At 41.7% G+C, this 24,964-nt stretch overlaps 2 protein-coding genes and 2 long non-coding RNA genes across 5 annotated transcripts in view; 3 read left to right on the top strand and 1 right to left on the bottom strand.

The window, feature by feature from the left end:
* The window catches only part of LOC125739973 (uncharacterized), a 143,566-nt gene that overhangs the window by 5,716 nt on the left and 112,886 nt on the right, over positions 1-24,964 (bottom strand). The window lies entirely within an intron of this gene.
* The window catches only part of LOC125739964 (uncharacterized), a 262,341-nt gene that overhangs the window by 230,283 nt on the left and 7,094 nt on the right, over positions 1-24,964 (top strand). The gene's annotated exons all lie outside the window — the stretch shown is intronic.
* LOC125739966 (MAM and LDL-receptor class A domain-containing protein 1-like) lies at positions 5,604-9,514 on the top strand. Of its 2 annotated transcripts, none has more exons than XM_049010572.1 (11): positions 5,604-6,013; positions 6,344-6,509; positions 6,690-6,896; positions 6,986-7,167; positions 7,280-7,511; positions 7,623-7,782; positions 7,909-8,020; positions 8,227-8,338; positions 8,478-8,574; positions 8,678-8,744; positions 9,286-9,514. In XM_049010572.1, the coding sequence occupies exons 1-11, from the start codon at positions 5,813-5,815 to the stop codon at positions 9,373-9,375; spliced, it is 1,626 nt and encodes a 541-aa protein (XP_048866529.1). In that variant the 5' UTR covers positions 5,604-5,812; the 3' UTR covers positions 9,376-9,514. The 2 variants fall into 2 exon arrangements, with proteins under 2 accessions (XP_048866529.1, XP_048866528.1); XM_049010571.1 differs by having other exon boundaries at positions 7,891-8,020.
* LOC125739977 (uncharacterized) lies at positions 14,948-16,182 on the top strand. Its single transcript, XR_007397409.1, has 3 exons — positions 14,948-15,049; positions 15,171-15,229; positions 15,969-16,182. It is a non-coding gene; the product is annotated as an uncharacterized LOC125739977 (long non-coding RNA).

The following is a 24,964-nucleotide window of genomic DNA, read 5'->3' as shown; positions in this document are numbered from 1 at the left end:
CTGTGGGGAGTGCTCCGGGAGTATGGGGTACCGGGCTCCCTTTTAAGGGCGGTTCGGTCCCTGTATGACCGGTGCCAGAGTTTGGTCCGCATGGGCGGCAATAAGTCGGACTCGTTTCCGGTGAGGGTTGGACTCCGTCAGGGCTGCCCTTTGTCACCGATTCTGTTCATAGTTTTTATGGACAGAATTTCTAGGCGCAGCCAGGGTGTTGAGGGTGTCCGGTTCGGTGACCTCAGGATTAGGTCTCTGCTTTTTGCGGATGATGTGGTTTTGTTGGCCTCATCGAGCCGTGACCTTCAGCTCTCACTGGAGCAGTTCGCAGCCGAGTGCGAAGCGGCTGGGATGAGAATCAGCACCTCCAAATCCGAGACCATGGTTCTCAGCCGGAAAAGGGTAGAGTGCTCTCTCCGGGTTGGGGATGGGGTCCTCCCCCAAGTGGAGGAGTTTAAGTATCTCGGGATCTTGTTCACGAGTGGGGGAACGATGGAGCGGGAGATCGACAGGCGGATCGGTGCGGCGTCAGCAGTCATGCGGGCGCTGCATCGGTCTGTCATGGTGAAGAGAGAGCTGAGCCAAAAGGCGAAACTCTCGATTTACCAGTCGATCTACGTTCCTACCCTCACCTATGGTCATGAGCTTTGGGTAGTGACCGAAAGAACGAGATCGCGGGTACAAGCGGCCGAAATGAGTTTCCTCCGCAGGGTGGCTGGGCTCTCCCTTAGAGATAGGGTGAGGAGCTCAGTCATTCGGGAGGGACTCAGAGTAGAGCCGCTGCTCCTCCGCATCGAGAGGAGCCAGATGAGGTGGCTCGGGCATCTGATCAGGATGCCTCCGGGACGCCTCCCTGGGGAGGTATTCCGGGCATGTCCCACTGGGAGGAGACCCCGGGGAAGACCCAGGACACGCTGGAGAGACTATGTCTCTCGGCTGGCCTGGGAACGCCTTGGGATCCCCCCAGAGGAGCTGGACGAAGTGGCCGGGGAGAGGGAAGTCTGGGTCTCCCTGCTGAGGCTGCTGCCCCCGCGACCCGACTCCGGACTAAGCGGGAGATGATGGATGGATGGATGGATGGAGTATAAAAGTTACTGATATTGTTTTTTTCCCAAACCAGCATTAATACTACATGAGGATGCAGGAGAGGATAGACATCCTGGGCAAACTCCTTCCAGGGAGTTTTTCCTTGCCACTGTCGCCTTTGGCTTACTCACTGGGGGCTTTGGGTGGGGATGCTGTAAAGCGCTTTGAGACGATGTAATGTTGTGAAAACGCGCTATACAAAGATATATTTGTTATTGTTGTACAATCTGATATCATAAGGCAAAATATGCACATGATGCCCGTCTGCTTTTGAAGTTACCTGATCATAAGTTATATTATTCACCCTATTATATGCAACAAAAGAAAATGAGGAATAATTATAATTTCTTTGCAAAACTGTTATAAGCATAATAAAATCCCACAATTCCCACTAGATGTGATGAGAGTGGGACTGGTGTATTTCTGTACTCACTTATCCAAAAGAACCACACCAAAGGAGTAAGACACTCCAGAGTTATGTATGATTAATCATATCTGTCTGTGAGAATCTGACTTCACGGCTTAATTAAAGTTCTGTGGAATGAAAATGAAATTTCTTGGGGCTGGTACTGTTATGGTGGGGCATGCTGGAGAGCCATACAATCCACAGTGCAGCCTGGCAGAACAGGGGTTTGATTAGTAAGACTGAAGCAAACAAGAAGAAGAAGACGACAAGGGGTCAAAACATGGGCAGCTAGAAAACAAGAATTAAAGTGTGTTAAGGCTACAGTCTATTTTGCTACTACTTATCTGTTAATCTGTTGTTAATGTCCGTTTCGTTTTTTTTTCAGTTAATGCCAGGGGTATCAGAAATATACGTTTAAGGAAATCCTTATTTTTGTATTGTAAGAGCAAATGTGCAGATTTTTATTTTGTGCAAGAAACACACGCATGTTCTACAGATAATACATTTTGGAAAACTGGGGTGGTGAGATCAGGGGTCGCTATTTTACAAGGTAGGTTTGGAGGTCAAATTTTGGATTTTGAAAAAGATAATGTAGGCAGATGGATTACATTAGTTGTTGAATCCCATAATACAATGTTTGTTCTTATTAATATATATGCCACCAATAATAAAACATTAAATAACAAATTATTTCAGAGACTACAACAAAAAATTAATTCGTTGACATCTAGACATCCTTCAGCAAAAATTATTTCAACATGGTGATTGACGATTGTATAGATAGATGGCCACCAAAAGACCATAGATCAAACTGTGCTCTTCATGATGTCTCTTTACGGTTGGGCATTTTAGACATTTGGAGGTATAAGCATCCGACTAAACGTATGTTTACGTGGAATAATAAGGATCTTTCTTTACAATCTCGCATAGACTTCTGACTTCTATCTGATGATTTGGCTGATAATGTTGATTGTGTTTCAATTAAACCATCTATTTTGACAGACCAGAAAGGAATTTTTGGTTAGTATTAATACAATTGGGACATCAAACTATAGAAACTACAAAATAAATTATTGGAAATTAAATAATAAATTACTTGAAAATGAAGGCTTGAAATTTGAAATAATTTATTTGATAAGCATTGGGAACGGGTCCGTTATATGCAGACATTTGGTCAGTCCTGGTAACTAATGAAGTATGAGGTAAGGAGTGTGGTTATTAAAATGGGAAAAGTACTGGCAAAAATCAGAAAAGAAGAAGTACGGGTAGTAAGGGATATTTTTCAGTTAACTGGTAAAGAAGAAGACTTGACTGCTTGGGAATTAGAGGAGTTCTCATCACTTCAGAGCCAGTTGGATAGTATATATGAGGAGAAAGCAAGAGGGGTATTTGTAAGATCAAGACGTAAATGATAGAGATAGGGGAGAAAAATACAATATATTTTTTTTTAATCTGGAAAAACAAAATGGTGAGCGCAATTCATTGTCCAAACTGATAATAAATGGTATACCCAATGAGACTACAAAGGAAATTTCTAAGTACGTTGCTAAATTCTATCAGAATTTATATTTACCCTCTCATATTAGTGGAATTAGTACATTCCTTCATGATTCATCACCCGATATTAGAAAAACTGATGAAGATTTTAAAAGTACATGTGATGAGGTAATAAATCTGCATGAGATTACTGATTGCATTAAGTCCCTTAAAGATAACAAATCCCCAGGAATGATGGTTTGACGGGTGAATTTTACAAGTTTTTCAGTGAGGAACCTTTTTACTTTTAGTGTTTCAAGAAGCCATTGAAAGTGCTGAATTGCCTCCTACATTATAGCAGGGTGTAATTAGTTTGATCCCCAAACCTCATAAAAATACCTTATATATAGTATTAGTATATATTATTAGTAGGGGTGGGAATCTTTAGGTACTTCGCGATCCGATCCAATTACGATTCTGGGATCCACGATCCGATTCCAAAACGATTCTTCATATACATTTTTTTTGCAAATATGCTTAATTTAAAATTTAAATTATATGTTTTTTGTTCATAGTTAGAATCTCTGTTTGACAGTATTTCAATTTTTAAAATGACAAAGTGAAATAAAGACTTTTATTGATTTTATTTTAACAAAATTATATCAGGATGAACAATTACTAAGAACAATTGTAACAACAAATCAACAAATGTGTTGTTTTCAGTTTGTTTAGAACCTTTTAACAAAGGAAGGAATGTCTTTTATTTATTTTTGTTTAGAACCTTTAGAATTATCTTCAGCCGCGAGCTTAAACTCATCCGTGATGTAGTGAGCCGTAATGGTGACATACGAGTCTGTTGAAATTCATGTCCATGCATCGCATGTTATTGCAATCCTGTCCATATTACTTATTGATTCTAAAATTTGAGCTTTAGTCTCCCTGTAGAGTGCGGGTATTGCAGTGTCACTGAAATAACGTCGTGACTGCACACTATTTCTTGGCTCAAGCACCTGTAACATTGAGCGAAATCCTTCGTTCCCCATTACAGAGTAAGGCCAAATCTTTGGCAATGAAACCCGCCACTGACCGTGTAATTCGTTTTGCTTTTTTAGAATTGGATGGAAGCTTTGCTACTTGCTCAAGGGTCCTTTGAGTGAAACCGGTGCTGGGCGCGATCGGGACCGAAGTCCGTTCCTGCAGCTCTGAGTGGAACCGTGTTATATGCTTCTTCATATTAGTAGTGTTCCCGAAATACTTAAATTTGGCGCGACAGACTTTGCACACAGTATGGCTTTTATCAACGACCCCTTTCTCTTTGTCTTCACAAAATCCAAAATGTTGCCACACAGTCGATTTAAAATTTGATGGTGCAGGATGTAGTTTGTCCATTGTTCAAATGAAGAGCAGCATATGTAAGAGGCGAGCGTTGTAATGTTTATTTTTCCGGCGCGCAGTCGCAATTTGATAGAACACAGAATCGATTCTGAATCTTTGAGAATCGATTTTGAATCGTTAGAGAAAGAAAAAAGATGCATCGATGCATCGATTTTTTCTCTCACCCCTAAAAGGTTGTGGGTTCAAATCCTCAGAAAGTCAGGTAAACTGTAACCCTTCCTTGTAATGTAAATGGCTTTGGATAAAAGCATCTAGTATTGTAATTGTTCCTTGGGAAGGAAAGCTACAGGCCACCATTACTAAGCAGAAGGGCTTAACGTTTAGTGACAAAAAGTTCATTTTAAATTACATGTTATGCCACAGTACTGTACATCATTCAGTAACTGCAGGTCTGATGATTTACCTGTATTCATGATTTATTACAGGTATCACCTGTTTTACTCCACTTAGCCCTGTTTTCGCTAATCGAAAGAAATCCGAAGAGGATTTTCACTTTTATGAAAAAGAAAGAAAAGAAAAAATACCCTTTATCATTTGTTTATCAGCGAGCCTAATATAGGTATAGGTATAGGAAAAGATATAGGTATAGGTACATGTATACGAATAGGTACTCTATAGGTAAAGGTATAGGTACAGTTATAGGTACTGTATAGGTACAGGTATAGGTATAGGTACTGTATAGGTACAGGTCTACGTATATGTAAAGGTATACGTATAGGTACTCTATAGGTATAGGTATAGGTACTGTATAGGTACAGGTATACGTACATGTATATGTATAGGTACAGGTATAGGTACTGTATAGGTACAGGTATAAGTATAGGTACTGTATAGGTACAGGTATACGTATACGTACAGGTATACATATAGGTACTCTATAGGTACAGGTATAGGTATAGGTACTGTATAGGTACTGTATAGGTACAGGTATAGGTATACGTACAGGTATACATATAGGTACTCTATAGGTACAGGTATAGGTATAGGTACTGTATAGGTACAGGTATACGTACAGGTATACATATAGGTACTCTATAGGTACAGGTATAGGTACAGGTACAGGTACAAGTATGCGCAGCATAGTGACGTTTTGGTCAATAACAGACCGCATGTATGAGGGTAGTCCTGTAAAATTATAATCGATCTGTCACATATTGTCCTTAAGCATTTAATAGGGCTGAAAAATTCCTTTTGCCTAGTGACATTGTAGCCATTGTAAAGTCACAGTGCAACACATCACTCATATTTGGTATGATTTCGTAGATAATTTTTTTGGTTTGGGAATGCTCTAAACTTTTTCCCATATAAAGTAATGGTAATTGGTCGCTTTACGCCATTTCGGATTACAAAAGGTGTCATAGGAATGTTGTACTTTTGGATAGTGGGGGAAGCCTTTACTACATGCTGATACGTGATTATTAAGTGGATTATTGCTGACTTCTCATTTGCCCTTATTTGATGTGGTCTATAGGGAATTACCTATATGTCGAGAGCTCCTCTCCAAGCAGAGTAGGGGATGTGGCCCAGCTGAAGTCCCCTCTGCTGCCACCTGCTGGCCCCCAAGGCTACTGCATCACTTTCTGGTACCACATGTTTGGTGCCACAGTTGGAAGCCTAAGGTTATACCTGCAAGAATCTCAGCCCCAACAGAGGACACTGGTAAGGCCAGTCCGCGGTCAAGCCAGGGACGTAGGGGGCAGCTACAGTTAACAAACCGGACACAACAGTCTTTTGGGGTTTTCTACATACAAGCAATTATGGTCCCTGTGTCTGGGTCACTAATAGAAAGTAAGCAACTTTCTCAGGGCTTAAAGGAGCCCTCAGCTAACATGTGGGAAAAGTGTGTCACCCAAGGAGGGGGCAGTGATAATTAGCAATTATAGTTTTTGAGAAATTGGCAACCCTGACCAGGATGAGCAGTTACAGAAGGCTTTGAGTTGCTTCTGCTTCACTAGACCTCCACTCCCACCCCCATCCCCTCCCCCACAGATGTGGAAGAGGCAGGGCATGCAAAGCGACATGTGGCAGATGACCCAGAGTCATGTGACCCTGCAGGAGGTCCATCAGGTGGTGCTGGAGGCGTCTGTAGGTGGTTGGGCGGGAGACGTTGCTCTGGATGACATCACTCTTACCCCTGGAGCTTGCCGTCACTCCGGTACACCCTTTGCTGGTGACATTGGCTGTTGATACCCATGCTTGTTTATCAGCATCGATCTATTAACCTAGAAGGAATAACACTGTTAAATGTTACTGGTGTCCAGTGCTGATCCGCGGCTTTGGGACCACAATCATCTCATCCTAATTCCTCTGGTCTACATGCATCCAACGGACCCAGGACCCCCAGACCTGTGTGACTTTGAGGACAGTGACTGTGACTGGACCTCGGAGAGCTGGGTGCGGCGTTCTGGTGGTGGTCCCAGTAGGGAGCCAGGATCCGATCACACCACCGACACGCCCCATGGACATTACTTTTACCTGGGCTCCTCAAGCTCCCAGCCCCCCGGTCACATGGCCTCACTGGTCTCCCCAGAATTCGCTGCGGGTAAATCGAAGTGAAATTTACCCCCATCCTGCTGAAGTCTCACTGTCCCATTCCATGTGCTTGATGGTCACACCATCTCCCTATCACAGGAACAGGTGACTGTCTACAGGTCTGGTACCACATGGATGGGGACAGCATAAGTACCCTAAACGTGTATCAGCAGAGCGAGGATGGCGGACGCAAACTTGATTTTTCAAAGACTGGCAGCCAGGGGGAGCTGTGGAGGCTTGGCAATGTCAGGCTGGATCCTATGGAGGGGTCTGCATTCCGGGTAAGGTTGGCTAAGTGCGGTCATGACTGATAGATATACGATCTTCATGTCACCACATTGCAAACTCTGCAGATAAGGTTGTTCGGCAATTCCTGTCATTATCATGTTCCAGATTGTGGTAGAGGGTGTCCGGGGGACAGGAGTATCTGGGGGCGTCGCCATTGACGACGTGCTGCTGTCTAATGGAGCCTGCCCACCCCCTGGAGTCTGCGACTTCCAGGGCAGTCTGTGTGGGTGGACCAACGTTGAGGCAGGCGACCAAGCCGATTGGCTACGCGGGCGAGGGAGCTCCCCTCTTCCCAGCACGGGGCCCCGCGTGGACCACACCATGGGCTCCAGCCAAGGTCGTATCTCCATGGAGAATGTGCTGCAAAACAAGGGCAGAACGATATTAGCCAAATTTACGATACGTGCGCGGCTCAGAGTGTTTGAGTTCACAGTTGGTCTCTCGCCAGGCTACTACGTGTATGTGGACAGCGCGGTGGGACAGAAGGGTGACAAGGCCATGTTGTACAGCGAGGTCTTCCAACCAACCCAGGGAGACGGCTGCTTGAGCTTCTGGTACCACAGGCATGGTCAGAACATCGGCAACCTCAGCCTCTACAGCAGCACCAGGTAGCTCAGCCAGCAAATCTGTGATGACAAAAACTAAGTCTCCCAAAAGAGCCCCTCTCATGAACACCTCATAGGCGAGGACTGCTGGCTGGCTTTGGGTCCTCACAGCACTCTCGACAAACCCAGGAACCCCTTTGGCGATGACGAGAAGGACCTGCTGCTGTGGACAGAGGCCACCAGCCAAGGGGACACCTGGATAGAGGCCACTGTGGCGATCAGCAACATGGAGCCATTTTGGGTAAATGGACATACACTTATCTGCCGGGATGTTCTTAAGCTAGCTTACTCCCACCGGGCTATAATGTAATGTCATACCATATGTCTCATCAGGTGGTGTAGTAGTTAAAGTGGTTAAGTGTTTTTCTTTGAGTTACCTTCAGTAACATTCTAAAGGTAACCATAATACTCCGCCTCCCCCCCCCCCCCCCCCCCCCCCCCCCGCAGTTTGTTTTTGTATACGAGAGAGGGGAGGGCGGGCCGGGACACCTGGCTCTGGATGACATCCAGCTCATCAAAGGAAGATTCTCCAGCATCAATTCCTCCCTGTCTTCTCCAGGTACTAGCTGATCATTTTAGGTCTGTTAAATATAGGCTGGTAGTTCCTTAGAACTTCATTATTAATAATAATGATGCTGTTTTTAATGTGAGAGGACTTTAACAGGTGAGCCCTTTGTTTCTCTATTTTGGTCACTCAGCTGCAGTTTACGTCGGCGTGGGTTTGGGTCTCGTGCTTTCTGTTGCACTTGGGGTCATCGCTAGCGTGGTCTTACTGCAGAGGAGTTTGTCCACCATGTAAGTCGACTCGTCGAGGCGTTTAAGAGGGTGACACTGGGAATGACAGTGACGAAGGCCTGCTTCTGTAACCATGACGTCGTCTTCTGTTTTGTGAGTGTAGGATACCCAGTGCGGGAGACCGTGACGTGGACAACATCATCTTCCACATGCATGACTGCAAACTAGATGTGAGTCAGCAGTGATGAACAGACAGGAAATATATACCTAAAAATCTATTATATATAATTCTGCTATGGGTCTCTGCTCTGTGCTGCTGTCCATCCGGAAGCTTGTGGGATCGAATCTCGGGACCAGCAAAATAATCATATCATTATTCAGCCCTTGAGCATTGGACATAACCCCAACTGCTCTCCATGCTGGCTTACCTTATGCTCTGAAGCAAGATTTATAGTTTCAGATGCTGAGATGGCACGTTTTGGTTGTTCAGGCTCGAAAATGGCATACTTTGGGTAGTCCTGTTGCCTAATGTCTTCCAAGGATGTGGGTTTGATTCCTAGGCTCAGGATTGTTGCTGTTTCATTACTTATTCTCCGCAACACTGCTAGGTATTTCCCTCCAAAAATATGGTGAACCAGAGTTATGCAAAGTTTGTGAGTTTCAGCCCTACAATGGACTTCAGTCTCCCCAAGAGCCTGATCTGGAGAAGTGGTTATGGAAAAATGTTTGAAATGTACCTGTAATGTTTGGTCTTTGGGCTCCGTTTTCCAGGAACTGGAGACCACAGGTTCCTCTGAGAAGCTGACAAATACGTCCCCCGCTGTTGACATGGACACCGAAACATCATCATCGGAAGCCTAGCAGGAAAAAACGATCAACACTGATGACTTTTTTAAAGCTAGATAAAAGTCTGCTGATATGAATGGGACCCTCCAAGCATGACCTCGGATATCTGGCAGAAAGATTTCCAGGTCAAAGCATTTTTTCTTGCAAGATCCCTTTATCCAAATCTTTTTTAAAAATTACCGGGTATTTCAGCGTTTCATCCCAGTTTGTTTTTGATGAGTTTCAGCCAGTGAGGGTTTACAAATGTTTCACGTAATGAAATACTCCTGAAAGCCTCTGTAGGTGCAATGCCAGATATAGGGGGTGATAAAACCATACATTGTACGTGTTTTGTCCATATTCACTTCAGCATTTGATGGGTTTGTCATTTCTCAATGCAATTTCTGAAAGTATGGAGTCTGGTCACAGTCAGGCACTGGTACGGAGATCAGTGATGGATGAACGTGTTAGATGTAATGAGAAGTTCCACAATGTGGTCGACATGTCAAGGCCCTCCATACATGTAATATGAACTATGAGCAATAAAATAAAGGGAATTACTTTCTGTTGTGCTAATCACACTGCGGTTCTTCATTGTTAGTGCACAGCATGCAAATAGGTATCATAGTAGCTCCTCTCCATCCATCACTGTAACCACTTAATCCCAACTGGGGTCGCAGGGGGGACCGGAGCCTATCCCAGGAACAAGAGGCACAGGCAGGAACCAACCCACCGCAGGGCACACAGACACGGCCAATTTGTAACCCATCACCACGAAATGAGTCTTATGGGTGAGATGTACAAATTTGGTAAATCTCACCCATAAGACTCATTTCCTGGTGATGGGTCACATTTTTTAAAACTGAAACCTTGTAAATTTCACGCATAAGACTCATTTCGTGGTGATGGATCACATTTAGACTCGCCAATCAACCTATGCTGCACTCTTTCAGACCATAGGAGAAAACCCTGGCAGAAACCCACACGAACACAGGGACAGCATGCGAACTCCACTCAGGAAGGATCAGGAGCAAACCCAGGACCTTTTTACTGTGAGGCAGCAGCACTAACCACTGTGCCACTGTGCCACCCTGCAACTGGTCTCAAAATATATAATTAAAAAAATAAAATAATTAATTGGCAGAATGTTTCAGAACATATTTTGAGTAAAAAGTTCATTTGTTACTTTTATGATCTTCAGGAAAAAAGTCATTAAAAACACTGAACTGGACATTCCTCAATTTTCACTGGCCTATTAGCTGGAGAGTAAGACTATGTATTACATTACTCTGAAATTGTATATTACCTTTGGCGCGTTCATTAGATTAAGTGTATTCCAGCTGGAGTCTCTCTTAAGGCATAGAGTACATTACCTCAGGAACAATCTGTGTCAGGTTTACTATTTCATAATAGTTACTCTTGACATTTAAAAAAACCTTCATCAAGCAATAACAAAATTAACGATCCTGCTTGTGCTGGCTGAGAGGATGGAGGTACAGAGGCTAGTCAAACTCTCCAGTTCTCATCAAATAATTTATGTAGAGATGTGACAAGTTTAGTATTTCACTAGAGTGACCACATTTTCAAAGCACCAAAACGGAACACTTGTGTAGCTCGTGTGTGTACATGTGTGATCTCATGCACATGCATAGTGCCCTTCCTCAGTCAGTTAATGACCACTTTGTCTCATCCTCCTCATCATCATCATCATCATCATCATCAGAAAGGGATCAAGGGAATAATCACTTGCAGAAATAAACACATATTCTACATCAAATCACTATACATTTTTTTTAATTGAACTGTGATTTATGATCATTTGTAAAGTTCCTTTAAACATCTCAGCACAATTAGTAGTGCATTAATATGCATTGTTGCTGTTTTAAGAAACTTAAGAAAGAAATGTATGTGCATTGTATAAATACTGACTATGGAAAAACTCAGGCTAATCAACAGTGTACAAATATTCATTGTTGCTTTCTGGACAAATCCAGTGCATTTTCTTTGTTTCCTAAGATCAATATTAAATGTTAATTTACTGTTATATGTGTAGCAGGAGAAGGAAACGAGGTGTGTACCTAATTAAGTTCTGGAGGGGGGTAGCCAATCGGAGAGGGCGCTCAGATTATAAGGGTTACCCTGGCACCAACGTTCTAAGCTCCTTTTCGGCGGTCACTTTAATTGCTGGATCTCCTGTTCGTCCGCGGACATCTTACCTTGGTGTGTTCAGCCCGGGTCCCGTGCGTTGTGGCGTGGGGTTGACAGTTGCTTCGTCTCGCGTGGAACCACTGCTGCTCTGCCTAGCGGCGACTGTGCTGTGCTGCTGCTCTGCCTAGCGGCGGCTCAGCTTTACTTTGCTTTATTTCTGCTGCCTAGTGACGTTTGCACCGTTTCGCGCTTTCGGTTTGTCTTCTACTCTGTCCAGTCTATAGCAGGCTGAGTCGTCAGCGGGTCCATAGCTGGGGGTGTGTGCGTCCACATGCGTGAGTCCACATGCGTGCGAGCGGGTGTTGGAGGGTTTGACTGGTCCCCCGCTTTCTAAGGGTTTGTGTTCTGTTTTAATTGTATTATGTTGGTTTTGTTTGGTATATTTGGTCTGTTTTGAATGGGATTTTTTATTGTGTATCAATGGAATGGTTTTGTATTTTTGTTTTGGACTGCAGTGTTTTCTTTGGGTTTTGCGTGATTTTGTTTGTGGTTATATTGTTTTTCCTTCCCCGCTCGTGCTGGATGATTCTCGCTGTTTTAGGTTCCGGTGTTATGCCGAAAAAGGCATCCCTGCCGTAGAATGCATGCCTGTCTCGGGAGCGCGCACCGCTGAAAACAGCGAAACGAAAGCTCTTTTTTGTAATGCGTAAAAATGATCGTTCCTGTTTTACTTAAACTCATAAAACGCACGTAACACATTACATGACGTTGTATTTTGTTAAAATACAGATATATAACACAAAACAAATAAAATAGATCGCTGATCTGAAAACGCTTTGTTACTTAATGGGCTGTCACTGTTAATATCGATTCAAAAGTTCAAAACAGCAGACATTAACGTGGCAATATAAATCTTGTTACATTATAAGTGTGTATCAGATGCACAGCAACACTGTTTTTTCACGAAAAAAAAATTGTTACTCAATCTTTTTAAAATGTCTGGGTCTTGTTTTAATTAATGGCTAAAATAGTGTTGCACCATGTAGCTCAGATGACACTGACCTGTCTCTAAATTGTATTAGTTAGACGTGCATGGGGTTAGTGCAAATATAATGATGAAGTTGGTGAGGGGATATACTTTTTTCTGTGGGGGGGGCAGCGTGTGGCTTGATTGGCTAAGCCTGTATCCATGTAATCAGAAGGTCACTAGTTCAAACGCAGCCTCAGCATGTCTGCAGGTTCTTCAGCAAGGCTCTTAGCCCTCAGCTTTCTGGGTGTCCCACCAGATGGCTGCCCTTTGCAAACCACTTACTCTATAAATAGGGAGGTGTAAAGACAATTTCTCCATGAGTGTCAATGAATTACCTATTATTATTATTATTATTGTTGTTGTTGTTGTTATATACTTGATGATGGGAGCTAACCAAATCCAAAATCCAGGTGCTTGCCGAAAAAGGCATCCCCCCGTTAAAACTGGCTGTACTGTAGCTATGCAGCTGAAATTTGCACAGGTAACTTAAAACTCTCTCAAATACAAAGTCCCAAAGGCACTTGATGATGGGAGCTGCACAAGTGCAAAATCCAAGGGGATGCCTTTTTCGGCAAGCACCTGCCGGAAAAGGCACCCCCCTGTTAAAACTGGCTGTACTGCAGCTATGCAGCTGAAATTTGCACAGGTAACTTAACACTCTCTAAAATACAAAGGCACTTGGTGATGGGAGCTGCAGAAGTGCAAAATCCAAGGGGATGCCTTTTTCGGCAAGCACCTGCCGGAAAAGGCACCCCCCTGTTAAAAATGGATCTACTGCACCTACGCTGCTGAAACTTGCACAGGTAACTTAACACTCTCTCAAATACAAAGTCCCAAAGGCACTTGATGATGGGAGCTGCAGAAATGCAAAATCCAAGGGGATGCTTTTTTCGGCCTGCACCTGCCGGAAAAGGCATCCCCCTGTTAAAACTGTTACGTAACAGCTCAGATCTCCACGATGCTTGGGCAGGCAAAGATGTGCATGTACTGTTGTCCAAAATTGGACCATACAAGATATTCTACTGGGACATAAAGAAGACTGGTCCTCACCAGCAGCTTGAGAGCGAGGTATGTCTTTACATTTTTTCTATGTATAAAATTATTCACATTTTGGGTATAAATTGTTCTTATCTACATCGGTCAATGAATGATTATTATTATTATTATTATTATTGTTAATAATAATAATAATAATAATAATAATAGTGATAGTAATAATAAACAAAATAAATTACAGAATCTGGTAATGATCAATTCTTTATGCATTCATAATAATATTCTATGTTATTTTAGGTAATTAATGCTTTCTTAAGGTTGCTGGTCATTGAGAACAATAAGGTCAACATGAGTAAGGCAGTCATGATTGACTCTTATGAAATGACAGCAATCTGGATGGGGAGGACATCCAAAGTTAAAGTAAGTATAATATTGTTAAATGTAATCCCTGTTTTATACTCAATTCTATTCAGATGTTACAATGTAAAATATTTCAAATATTTTAAATGTAATCAATATCTTTTCAGGTGAGTCCAATGGATTTCCAAACAGTTTTGGGCATTGTTAATGTGCATTACCACTGGATGCTGATGGTAAGGCTTGAAGTATAATGTCAAGCATGTGAATGTAATTGGAATTGAAATAAGCCTTTTACCCTAGATAACTTTAAGTATGACAAGTACATGTGAAAGAAGGTCTTAGGAAGAGTAAAACACTATCAAATATTGCTATACATACTGCATGTGTCACATAAAACATTTAGAGTCTCTGACAAACATCAGGGTTTTTGACCCTTTTGTAAAATAAAACAATCACCCAGGTTTCTCTATAGATCATTTTGATCCTGCATATTCTGAGTGGAATGTTAGCATTTCAAACTGCTCAACCCCAAACATACAATGCACATCTTATGGCTGACATTGCAGGTGATCTCTCCGCATGAGAAAAAGTGTGTTTTTCTGGACCCAATGGGAGAGACTTCAGGAAATATAAAGAGATGCTCAGAAGCAACAAGGTAAATTCAGCCGTGACTATAACAATAACACCAGATAGGTGTTATTTTGTAAACAAAGGTTTTTTGTAACAATCTTTTAATTCTGAAGGGCATTCATGCGGAAAAAGGGTGTAATGTGTCCAGATGGCCCTGCAGTGCTCTGCCACATGAACGTCAGCGAGACGGTTCATCATGTGGCATTCTTACTTTAAAAGTAAGTGTACAAGGGACTTCTGTTGTGTTATCAGCATTAACATCAGTGAAATTAAATAGAAATAGTAAATGACCGTTAACTCTTTTAAAAGTTTGAAGGTAGTTTTTAAAGTATCATATGATATATAAAACAAGATTTACATTTTGTTTATCGTGAGGGTAACATTTATAGTGTATTTTTAATGCTCCATTATCCTGATGAAATGCTCACAATGCCCTTAAGTTTGCTGAGTGCATCTTGAAGGGAGTGCCAATCAATATCCTGACCACAGAGGAGGCTGTGAACCAGATGAGGTGGGATGTTGCAATGAAACTTCTTGAAGAATCAGGTGTGCTAGACTTAGTGATGTTCTGAAATGTGTGTATTCGGTGGTGATGTTGATATTACCATGCACAAATTTTCTTCTGAAATGCATATTGTTAATGTTTATGTATGTATTATCTTCACAGACAATCTCAGCAACCTGTGTCATTATTGTGGGTTGGATGAAAATGAAGACCCAAATTGGGTAATTTCTACAGTATGACAATCAGATGTTGATTGACATTGTAACAGCTGCTCATTGTCAAGTCGTCAATATAATAATACAAAATTTAATAATATATTATATTTTGTATAATAATAATACAAAATTTAGTTATGTTTTTAGGTACTCGGTAAGGATGAATAATGCGAAATATGTAATCTGAACATCTTGATAATGTCCATAGACTTAAGGTTTAGTTTTTTTTGAGGATGGAAAGGGGCAGGTTGAGGTGTATGATGCATGCACCCCCTGTATTGTAGTGCCTACTGAGAACCTACATCATTACTTTCATATAGTGGGCCTAATATGTGAACTAAAGCTTCCTATATGTAAATTCTAATTACCCAGATGGATAAAGATGATTTATTTGTGCTAGACTAGCAATGTAATGTTTAGTGTATTACATTAGTTATAAAGGAGATAGCTGCTGTAAAACAAAATATGGCACTCAGCAGTAGAAGTGGTGATTTAAGGGCATTGTTGACCTTTTAGTTAGGGACGTGTGCTTGTGACTGGAAGGTTTCAGGTTCAAATCCCAAGTCAGAAAAGTACCACCAAAATATCCTGAGCAAGCTACTATACCCACACACTGCTCCCCAGGCACTAAATAATAGCTGCAAGCTACTATGTTATGATGTCACATATGGGCTGAACATGTAGGGCACATTGTTGTGTGCTGTGCCGTGTCATCAATGATAATCACTTCACTTTATTTTTTCAGATCTGCTGTGATAATTGTGGGAGATGGTACCACCATGAGTGCGTACAGAGGCCGCCACTGCACAAGAACTACCTGTGCCCTGCATGTAAATAAATGTTCAGTTCTTGCTTTTTTTTGTTAATTGTTGTTTGCATTTATTTTTTTATGTTCTTGTTCATTTAATTTGGAAAAATTCGTTATTTATTGATTAATTATTCATTCTTGTTCTTTTAATTTGGAGCAATTTCTTATTTATTAGTCTATTTGTTCATGTTCTTGCAATTTTATTTTGTACAAATAATAATAATTTATTATTATTCATTATTATTATTGTTATTCAAATTATTGTATTAATATTTTGTTTGGAACTATTTATCAATGTTATTTATTTAATTTATTTTTTTATTGTTTGCGAAATTTGAATAATTTGAGTATTGTTTTTGTCTTGTAATTTTTAAACAAAATTAAACTTTTCTACTTCTTCACCATATACTGCCCTCAAAACCACAACTTCTTTTAAACATAAAATACGATGTTATTAGCATGATTACTAAGCCAACAATGTTATGGCAAACTGTAATACAGAGAAAGGTGTCCTATCATCATTTTAATCCTACTGTAAAATTACTCCATTTAGATTTCATTGTGATTGTGAACAAAATGTAATACAATGTAAGACTAAAATGGACTGTAGTTACGAGTACATATACAATTACAGTATGCTTTATTTTGATCCGTTTATTTTACCTGTGCATGTATCACATGTGTAGTTACAGTACAGCCAGATTAACCAGAAGATGCCTTTTCTGGAAGCCAGGGTCCAAAAAAGTTTTACATTTCTGTTACTCCCTTTATCAAGTGCTTTGTATAAGATGTAGTTACAGCATGGCATGATATAGGGCAGTGCACAGCACACCTTAGAAACAACAAGGGGACTTAATTATAATAGAAACTCAAAAGGAAAAAGTAACAAGGACAATGATGGGTCAAAACAAAGGCAGGCAGGTGAAACAAGAGCCAAACTAAACGCAAAGAAAGACTATGGAAACAAAGCCAAGAAATGCAAGTCGAAAAAGGCATCCCCTTGGATTTTGCATTTCTGCAGCTCCCATCATCAAGTGCCTTTGGGACTTTGTATTTGAGAGAGTGTTAAGTTACCTGTGCAAGGTTCAGCAGCGTAGCTGCAGTATAGCCAGTTTAAAGGGGGGATGCCTTTTCCGGCAGGTGCTTGCCGAAAAAGGCATCCCCTTGGATTTTGGACTTCTGCAGCTCCCATCACCAAGTGCCTTTGTATTTTAGAGAGTGTTAAGTTACCTGTGCAAGGTTTAGCAGTGTAGGTGCAGTACAGCCAGTTTTAACAGGGGGATGCCTTTTCCGGCAGGTGCTTGCCGAAAAAAGCATCCCCTTGGATTTTGGACTTCTGCAGCTCCCATCACCAAGTGCCTTTGTATTTTAGAGAGTGTTAAGTTACCTGTGCAAGGTTTAGCAGTGTAGGTGCAGTACAGCCAGTTTTAACAGGGGGATGCCTTTTCCGGCAGGTGCTTGCCGAAAAAAGCATCCCCTTGGATTTTGGACTTCTGCAGCTCCCATCACCAATTGCCTTTGGGACTTTGTATTTTAGAGAGTGTTAAGTTACCTGTGCAAATTTCAGCTGCATGGCTACAGTACAGCCAGTTTTAACAGGGGGATGCCTTTTCCGGCAGGTGCTTGCCGAAAAAGGCATCCCCTTGGATTTTGGATTTCTGCAGCTCCCAATATCAAGTGCCTTTAAGGCTTTGTATTTGAGAGAGTTTTAAGTTACCTGTGCAAGTTTCAGCAGTGTAGGTGCAATACAGCCAGTTTTAACAGGGGGATGCCTTTTCCAGCAGGTGGTTGCCGAAAAAGGCATCCCCTTGGATTTTGGATTTGTGTAGCTCCCATCATCAAGTACATGACAACAACAACAACAACAACAATAATAATAATAATAATAATAATAATAGATAATTCATTGACACTCATGGAGAAATTGTCTTTACACCTCCCTATTTATAGAGTAAGTTGTTTACAAAAAGCAGCCATCTGGTGGGACAAACAGAAAGCTGAGGGTTAAGAGCCTTGCTGAAGAACCTGCAGCCAATCAAGCCACCCCTGCAGAAAAAGTTCATCAAGAACCAACTTCATCATTATATTTGCACTAACCCCATGCACGTCTAACTAATACAATTTAGAGACAGGTCAGTGTCATCTGAGCTACATGGTGCAACACTATTTTAGCCATTAATTAAAACAAGACCCAGACATTTTAAAAAGATTGAGTAACAATTTTTTTTTCGTGAAAAAACAGTGTTGCTGTGCATCTGATACACACTTATAATGTAACAAGCTTTATATTGCCACGTTAATGTCTGCTGTTTTGAACTTTTGAATCGATATCAACAGTGACAGCCCATTAAGTAACAAAGCGTTTTCAGATCAGCGATCTATTTTATTTGTTTTGTGTTATATATCTGTATTTTAACAAAATACAACGTCATGTGATGTGTTACGTGCGTTTTATGAGTTTAAGTAAACAGGAACGATCATTTTTACGCATTACAAAAACGAGCTTTCGTTTCGCTGTTTTCAGCGGTGCGCGCTCCCGAGACAGGCATGCATTCTACGACAGGGATGCCTTTTTCGGCATAACACCGGCGCCCAGCCTTAGATCGGCAAGAAGTGGCTGCTGGTACACGGCGGTATTTCAAGCTTTGGGCGTTCGGGTTGATGTATTAATCTTTTTATGGTTTTATTGTGTAATAAAGGTGTGTGTTTGGAACAACGTCTCTCCGCTGTTTATGGTGAACGGACCAGTGTGCCTTTGCCCGGGGGTAGGGCGATTGAACTTTCTCTGGGTGTAATACCTGGGGTGGCGTAGTCGGACTAACGTGTGGCTATTGGTACCATTGTTTGGTACTATTTGGCAGTATTACTCTCACCACCACTCGCCACATCTGCATGGAGTCGTATCATACTGTAAGGTTCATATGAAATTCACTGAATGGATGCTCCTCAAAAGCATTTTCTTTTGTAGGATCTCCTTATACAAGTCCATAAAAGTGTGGTCCAGGTTCTGACTTGTGGCGAGCAAGAGTCTGTAGCTTCATATGGTTTTGCTCATCCATCCAAGTACTGTTCATTATGGAGAAGATCCTCCCCACAGATGCACTGGTGCCTGGAAAGCTCACTGTAAACTGAATGAGAAAAGACATCTTTCTGTGGATGATGTGCTTCTGACTGATAGTGGTGAATATATCCACCCAGTGGTCAGCTGGGGTTCATGCACTCTGGCAACTTCTCCTCTACATCCTTCCTGATGCAAGTTGTCCTACCAAAGAGCTCTGAGTCACTGATCTGGCACCGGACCTCTGAGGTCAGATATTCATTGTAATTCAGAAAAACATTTAATACATATTAGTTCATTACCATCAATTCAGCTGTGACCATTTCAAGTCTATAATGCCAAACATTTAATTCAGAGGAAGCACATTTTGCAGGATTCTTTATTCTGTCACCCAAAATAAATATCTTTACGTCTTTCTGTTACAGATAAGAAAAAGAACTATGTATTAATTGGTTTACTTTCCATTGTTGATAAGGCAAATACTGCATAAGACCATAGATTCTCCTTGTGTATTCATAATTAAACCAAAAGGCACTGTGTTAAAAACAGTGTTCATTACCTCCTGCCATTGGGCCACACTCTCAGGCAGTGTGCAAGCGGGTGCCGCATTTTGTATGTACAAATATAATGAATAAAGTGCGTTATGAGAGAATTAGTTGGCGGGGGGGAGCTTGTCCCATTACTCTTATTGTTACTTGTTATTAAGTGACATGGATAATATCCCCAAAAATAACACGCCGGGCCACTGAGTCCGAGTCCGTTTCTGCTTAGACCGCTCCCGCGATTGGTATGAAGGTATGTAACTATTTCCTGCTGTGTGTAAATAAAAGTGAAAGTATTTTAAAGCTGAAGTCTCCATTTTGTCAAGAAACACGGATAGGATTCTGGAATAATATAAAGACATTTTGTATTGCAAGGTAAGATTATATTTAACAGATACAATTATCAATAAAATAAGCGCGTATGACACACTTATATACAGTACAGTGGCGGCGCTGGTGACTTAAGGTTGCAGGTACAATGGAGAAGCTAGATTATTACCTGGTACAGGTGTGATCGGCAGCTGATGTCTGATAGACAAAATTCTCGGCAGGTAGGGCGGTCAAACCCATGTTTTGACTTCTGACTATAAAATGCACACATATCAGCTATGTAGGATAATTATATAGGTACATTTTAACTTGTAGCTCATGCGGCCCCCGGTGTATTTTGGACGAAAATGTACAATTGAAGTCGGCCTATAAAAACCACAAAACCAAAAAACATTATTTTGTGTTTTTTCCCCAAGCAAGACGGTTAAAACAACAGAGATTTGTTCAGCAGCTTTGTCTAATTTAAAAATAAAATTTATTGTAAGGCAGGTTTTGATAATTTGTGGGCTTATGTGTGAGAGTAAAAGATAAAGACATAAAATCCAGCAGAAATTCCAGGTCTCACACCTTTATTTTTATACCTGTATATAAATTAATAGAAGCAGCATGAAAAATACACTCAGACTGGATCTGAAGTGAAATAATGGCTTTGATGTTAAAGTATCAAATGTGAACTTTACTTCTGTAATACAATCAACAAAATTCAATGTGCTGGTGATTTTTCATTTGGTGACTGGAAAGGATCAGTCAGGACCTCAAAAGGGAGGCACTTTCAATTCGGTCATTCAGGCTAAATGGCAGGACACCCCCCCATCCCGCATATCCCCATTGGCTACCTACTTGTAGTTGAATCTCTTGGTTGTATGAAACTCTTGTAGCTCTTCCTTGCTGTCAGTTTTGATGTCATGGTGAATGTTCATTACAGGAAACCCAGGGCGTCGGCTGCCTGAGAAACTTGCCGAACTTGTTGGTGCAGATTATTGGAATGATGTTACATCACTTATTATTGTGTGGAACAGGGAAGGTCGACCTACAGGCCAGATTTACTACTGAATTATAAACATGTCATGGGTTGGTGACTCTCCTAATTGGTGATTGGACTGACAAAGTCCTTCATCCTCCACTATGGAAAATTGCTGATCATCCAATGCAATCATCTCCATTATTTTAGTAGATGTTTCCTTAGCTCTGGTGCTGCTAACTTTGAATACTGGTAAAGCTCTAATATCAGCCAGCAGTAGTGGTACTTGCACTAGCAGTGGGACTGCCTTCACAAACAGGAAACAGAGCTTTGGAGTCTCATGGAAATTAACTGGGCCCTGAGACCCCAAAACCCACAGTTTCCATTAACCAGTGTGCTAAGATGCTAACAACAAGCACTGCAAAGTTACTGGAAGATTTCGTCCAAAAACGGGTGTTGATGGTCGCCATGGGGATCAGCGCTCAAGGCCCCCCTAGGTAACTGAAGGGCCCCAAAACCACAGCTGGCCAAAACTGTGCAGGATCTAAAGGTGCATTTCCACTTGCATACAGGAACCACGCCATACCCGACCCGTTCCACATAGAGATAATAATTACTGTGCGGTTCCAGCTCCCTTTAATTGTCCACTGCACGAGGGTCGGCTCGGTAAAGGTGTTGCCAGGTTTGTAGAGCAAAGTGACACTTATTTACATTGACTGAACCGTGGGTGAACATGGTCCTCCAGAATGGTTTAGTTGTCCTTGGCAGTGACACACGCATCTAGAACAAGTCGTGGGCTTCAGGAATGCCATGATGTTGCAGTCCAGACCATCACTGGTCCACCCCCGTGCTGCACTCTGGGTACGCAGCAGTCCGTGTGGTAACCCTCTTTGGGGCTTTTCCACACCGGAACTGTAGGAAAGAAAGTGGAAAATAGCAATGTGGCCATGCAGGTTACATTAGCCTAAGCTATGTGATCATATGTCCAAGACAGGATTTACATTAAGTGTATTTCCAGTGTATATTTAACAAGCCCCATGAATCGGCACAAACCTCGGATTTGGGCTCACGGTCTGGTGCAATTTCAATGCAGCAATTTCATTTTCACAGGAGCCCCAGCATCAGTCATCTGGTCTGGATCGGCACAGAAATGGAGGGAGCTGCTTCTGAAATGACCCCCCCTGTGGAGTGTAAAACAAAGACAACTGGGAGGTGAGACAGAAGCTGTGTCTGATTGAACTGCTTTTCAAACCAACATGAACAAAATCTCCCCAGCATTTTTGACAGAGAGAGCAATCAGTTGTAACTTAATAAATTAATACATTGTTGTCGTTCCGACAGCAACTAGTTTTGCATTTCCCAGCTGAAATGACAATATTTTCCAAAAATCCATACTCTCAAAAATGTGGCATTGAGTATTTTTTTAAATCTAATTAATTATAAAAAGCAGTGATTGTAGGAATAATACCCATATTAGACAGGAACACTGTCAGGGTCGTGTTGTGAAGAACATTGTGATTTATGATAAAACGACTGTTACAGCCCACTAGCATGCATGTCTCTTTGGGTCTATAGTCAGGCCATAATATAAAAGCAGAAAGGGCTCCTAGCCAGGGCTGGCTCAGTGTGGAACATGTTACTACGTGTAGATTAATAAAAAGACCTCGGCATCTTCTTTCTCCTCCTTTTTCTTCCCCAATCAGCCAGTTCTTTTATACTAGAGGGAGCAAACAGACCATCCATCCTATCAGAAATGGTCACAAATAATTAAGTGGAGCATAAACTAACCAATGAACATATAAACAAATAAATCAATAAACAGGAATAAAAAGCAACGACAGCCAAGTCTAGCAACTGAGACTGAAACAGTGATATTAAACCTTTAATATTGGAATCTTAACTATGAGTGAGACAATTTATTTCACATAAATTTATTTCACAAGACTAACTGTAAACAAGCCTGTTTGCATCATGAGTTATATGACATATAAAAGTACATGTAGGCAGAGCAGAAGGCTAAATAACTGAAGATTTAATGTGAATTATATGAACTATGTTTAAATAATGAGGATTTTCCTCTGACTGTCCACAGTGTCCTGATGCAGAGAGCAGGCTCACCTGTACCCAGCTGTGTTTCCATGAAGAGTGACGAGTCAATGGACCGACCAATCGGCTTCAGAGAGGGACCATTTCCATCAGATCAAAGGTAAATGTGCATTTAAATAGAGTGAGACACCCCCCTGCAGACACCCTTCTGTCACACATCACTCCTGTCTCTCTACCCCACCCACTCCACCCTGTCTGTGCCCTCTTCTTCAATTTCTTGCTGCACAGGAATAAGATCCTGGAATAATATAGATATTTTATATTGCAAGGTAAGATTTTACGATGACACTTTACTTGAGGGTTAACTCACCTCAGTTCCTACTGTAGCACAAATCCTGAACAAATCATCTAGAAATATAGTCGCTGCAGCTCTCTTCATGACAACACAGGCACAGGTCGGTTCTTTAAAACGGGTGTTTATTGCTTGGACGTGGCTCATTCTGCTGACGAATCCACCGTTTCTCCATCAGGTCAGCACACGGTACGCCAGCACACTTCACCCCGTGAGAACTACATTTTTTAAATAAAACATAATATAAATACATCGATGATAGACATGATGCATAACATTAAGATAAATGAGAACTACAAAATGAAATAAAGCAAATACTTCGTTGGCTGCTTGTCATGAAACGAAGCTGGTGCCTTTAAAGTCCCTGTAAACACTGGTGCTAATTTCCTTCATGAATATGTACAAAGTTTAACACAATTTACCGAGCGCCATGCAATACGTCTGCTCCCTGTACCATCCATGAACGAGAAAGAATAAGAAGTTTAATTACGCAGTTCACTCATTCTCGCGAGGTTTGGCATTTTAACTCGTAAATGAATTTACTAAACATCCATCCATCCATTTTCTAAACCGCTTATTCTGCTGGGTTGCGGGGGGGTCCGGAGCCTATCACGGAAGCAATGGGCACGAGGCAGGGAACTACCCAGGATGGGGGGCCAGCCCATCGCAGGGCACACTCACACACCATCCACTCACACATGCACACCTATGGGGAATTTAGCGACTCCAATTAGCCTCAGCATGTTTGTGGACTGTGGGAGTAAACTGGAGTACCCGGAGGAAACCCCACAACGACATGGGGAGAACATGCAAACTCCGCACACATGTGACCCAGGCGGAGATTCGAACCCGGGTCCCAGAGGTGTTAGGCAACAGTGCTAACCACTGCACCACCATGCCGCCCCCTTAATCCTTCTTTCTTTTATGAATTTTTTTTAATAAGCAGGGGATGGGAAATAAAATGTGCTGAATTAAAAGGTAGTTGCTGCAGAGTGGATTACCTTCTTTGGGGGCCCTGGGCTGACGTGGGTAGGGGCTCCTATGTGGGCAATTCCAGCTCTTTTTTGGAGCCGAAAGAGAACGAGAGGGAATTTAACACGATGGGACATCAAAAACATGCTAATGAAAGTGCGGGATGTCAGCAGTGTGGGGTGTCTGGCTCGATGTTCGCTATTAAACGTTAGGATAACACGCATTAAACATATGATAAGCATTGTAGAGGTGTAACAATGTACTGTGGCACAAAGTCACTTATTAATGTTATTGCAAGAGGGCGCAAAAGGCATAATTGGTTTGCTTTCAGGTTTTGTTTTTGCATTTTGCGCTGTTCAACAGAATAAGGGAAACAATGCAAAATAAGAAATAGTCTGAAAACAGCTTCTGTGTAAATATACGTGCCCAAGGAGACAGAATAAAAGCAGCGAGATCTTAGTCTGTTTACAGTCATAATTTGTTTAATACACTGGGAGCGTATTGAGCCGTGAGCCCTGAATCTTCTATTGAAACAAACCGTGAATAGACCGTATCATTAGACCCATAGCCAGCAATAAAACTTACCGATCAGGGTGGGGGGAAGATGGGTCGATTGGCCAAATTTAAGCTGTATTATTATACAATATACTATTTTATCTAAAATGTTTATAT

This window comes from Brienomyrus brachyistius, chromosome 4 (genome assembly GCF_023856365.1).
Source record: "Brienomyrus brachyistius isolate T26 chromosome 4, BBRACH_0.4, whole genome shotgun sequence".
Lineage (NCBI taxonomy): Eukaryota > Metazoa > Chordata > Actinopteri > Osteoglossiformes > Mormyridae > Brienomyrus > Brienomyrus brachyistius.
The sequence above is the reverse complement of the archived record's forward strand: the minus strand, read 5'-3'. Positions and strand labels throughout refer to the sequence as shown.

What these genes read in the sequence shown, in the direction of transcription:
- LOC125739966 (XM_049010571.1), top strand. Translation starts at nt 5,813, where the DNA reads ATGTGGTCTATAGGGAATTACCTATATGTCGAGAGCTCCTCTCCAAGC. An exon ending in AGCCTCTACAGCAGCACCAG is followed by an intron (nt 7,783 to 7,890) that starts GTAGCTCAGCCA and finishes GGGTCCTCACAG; the next exon opens with CACTCTCGACAAACCCAGGA. An exon ending in GCAACATGGAGCCATTTTGG is followed by an intron (nt 8,021 to 8,226) that starts GTAAATGGACAT and finishes CCCCCCCCGCAG; the next exon opens with TTTGTTTTTGTATACGAGAG.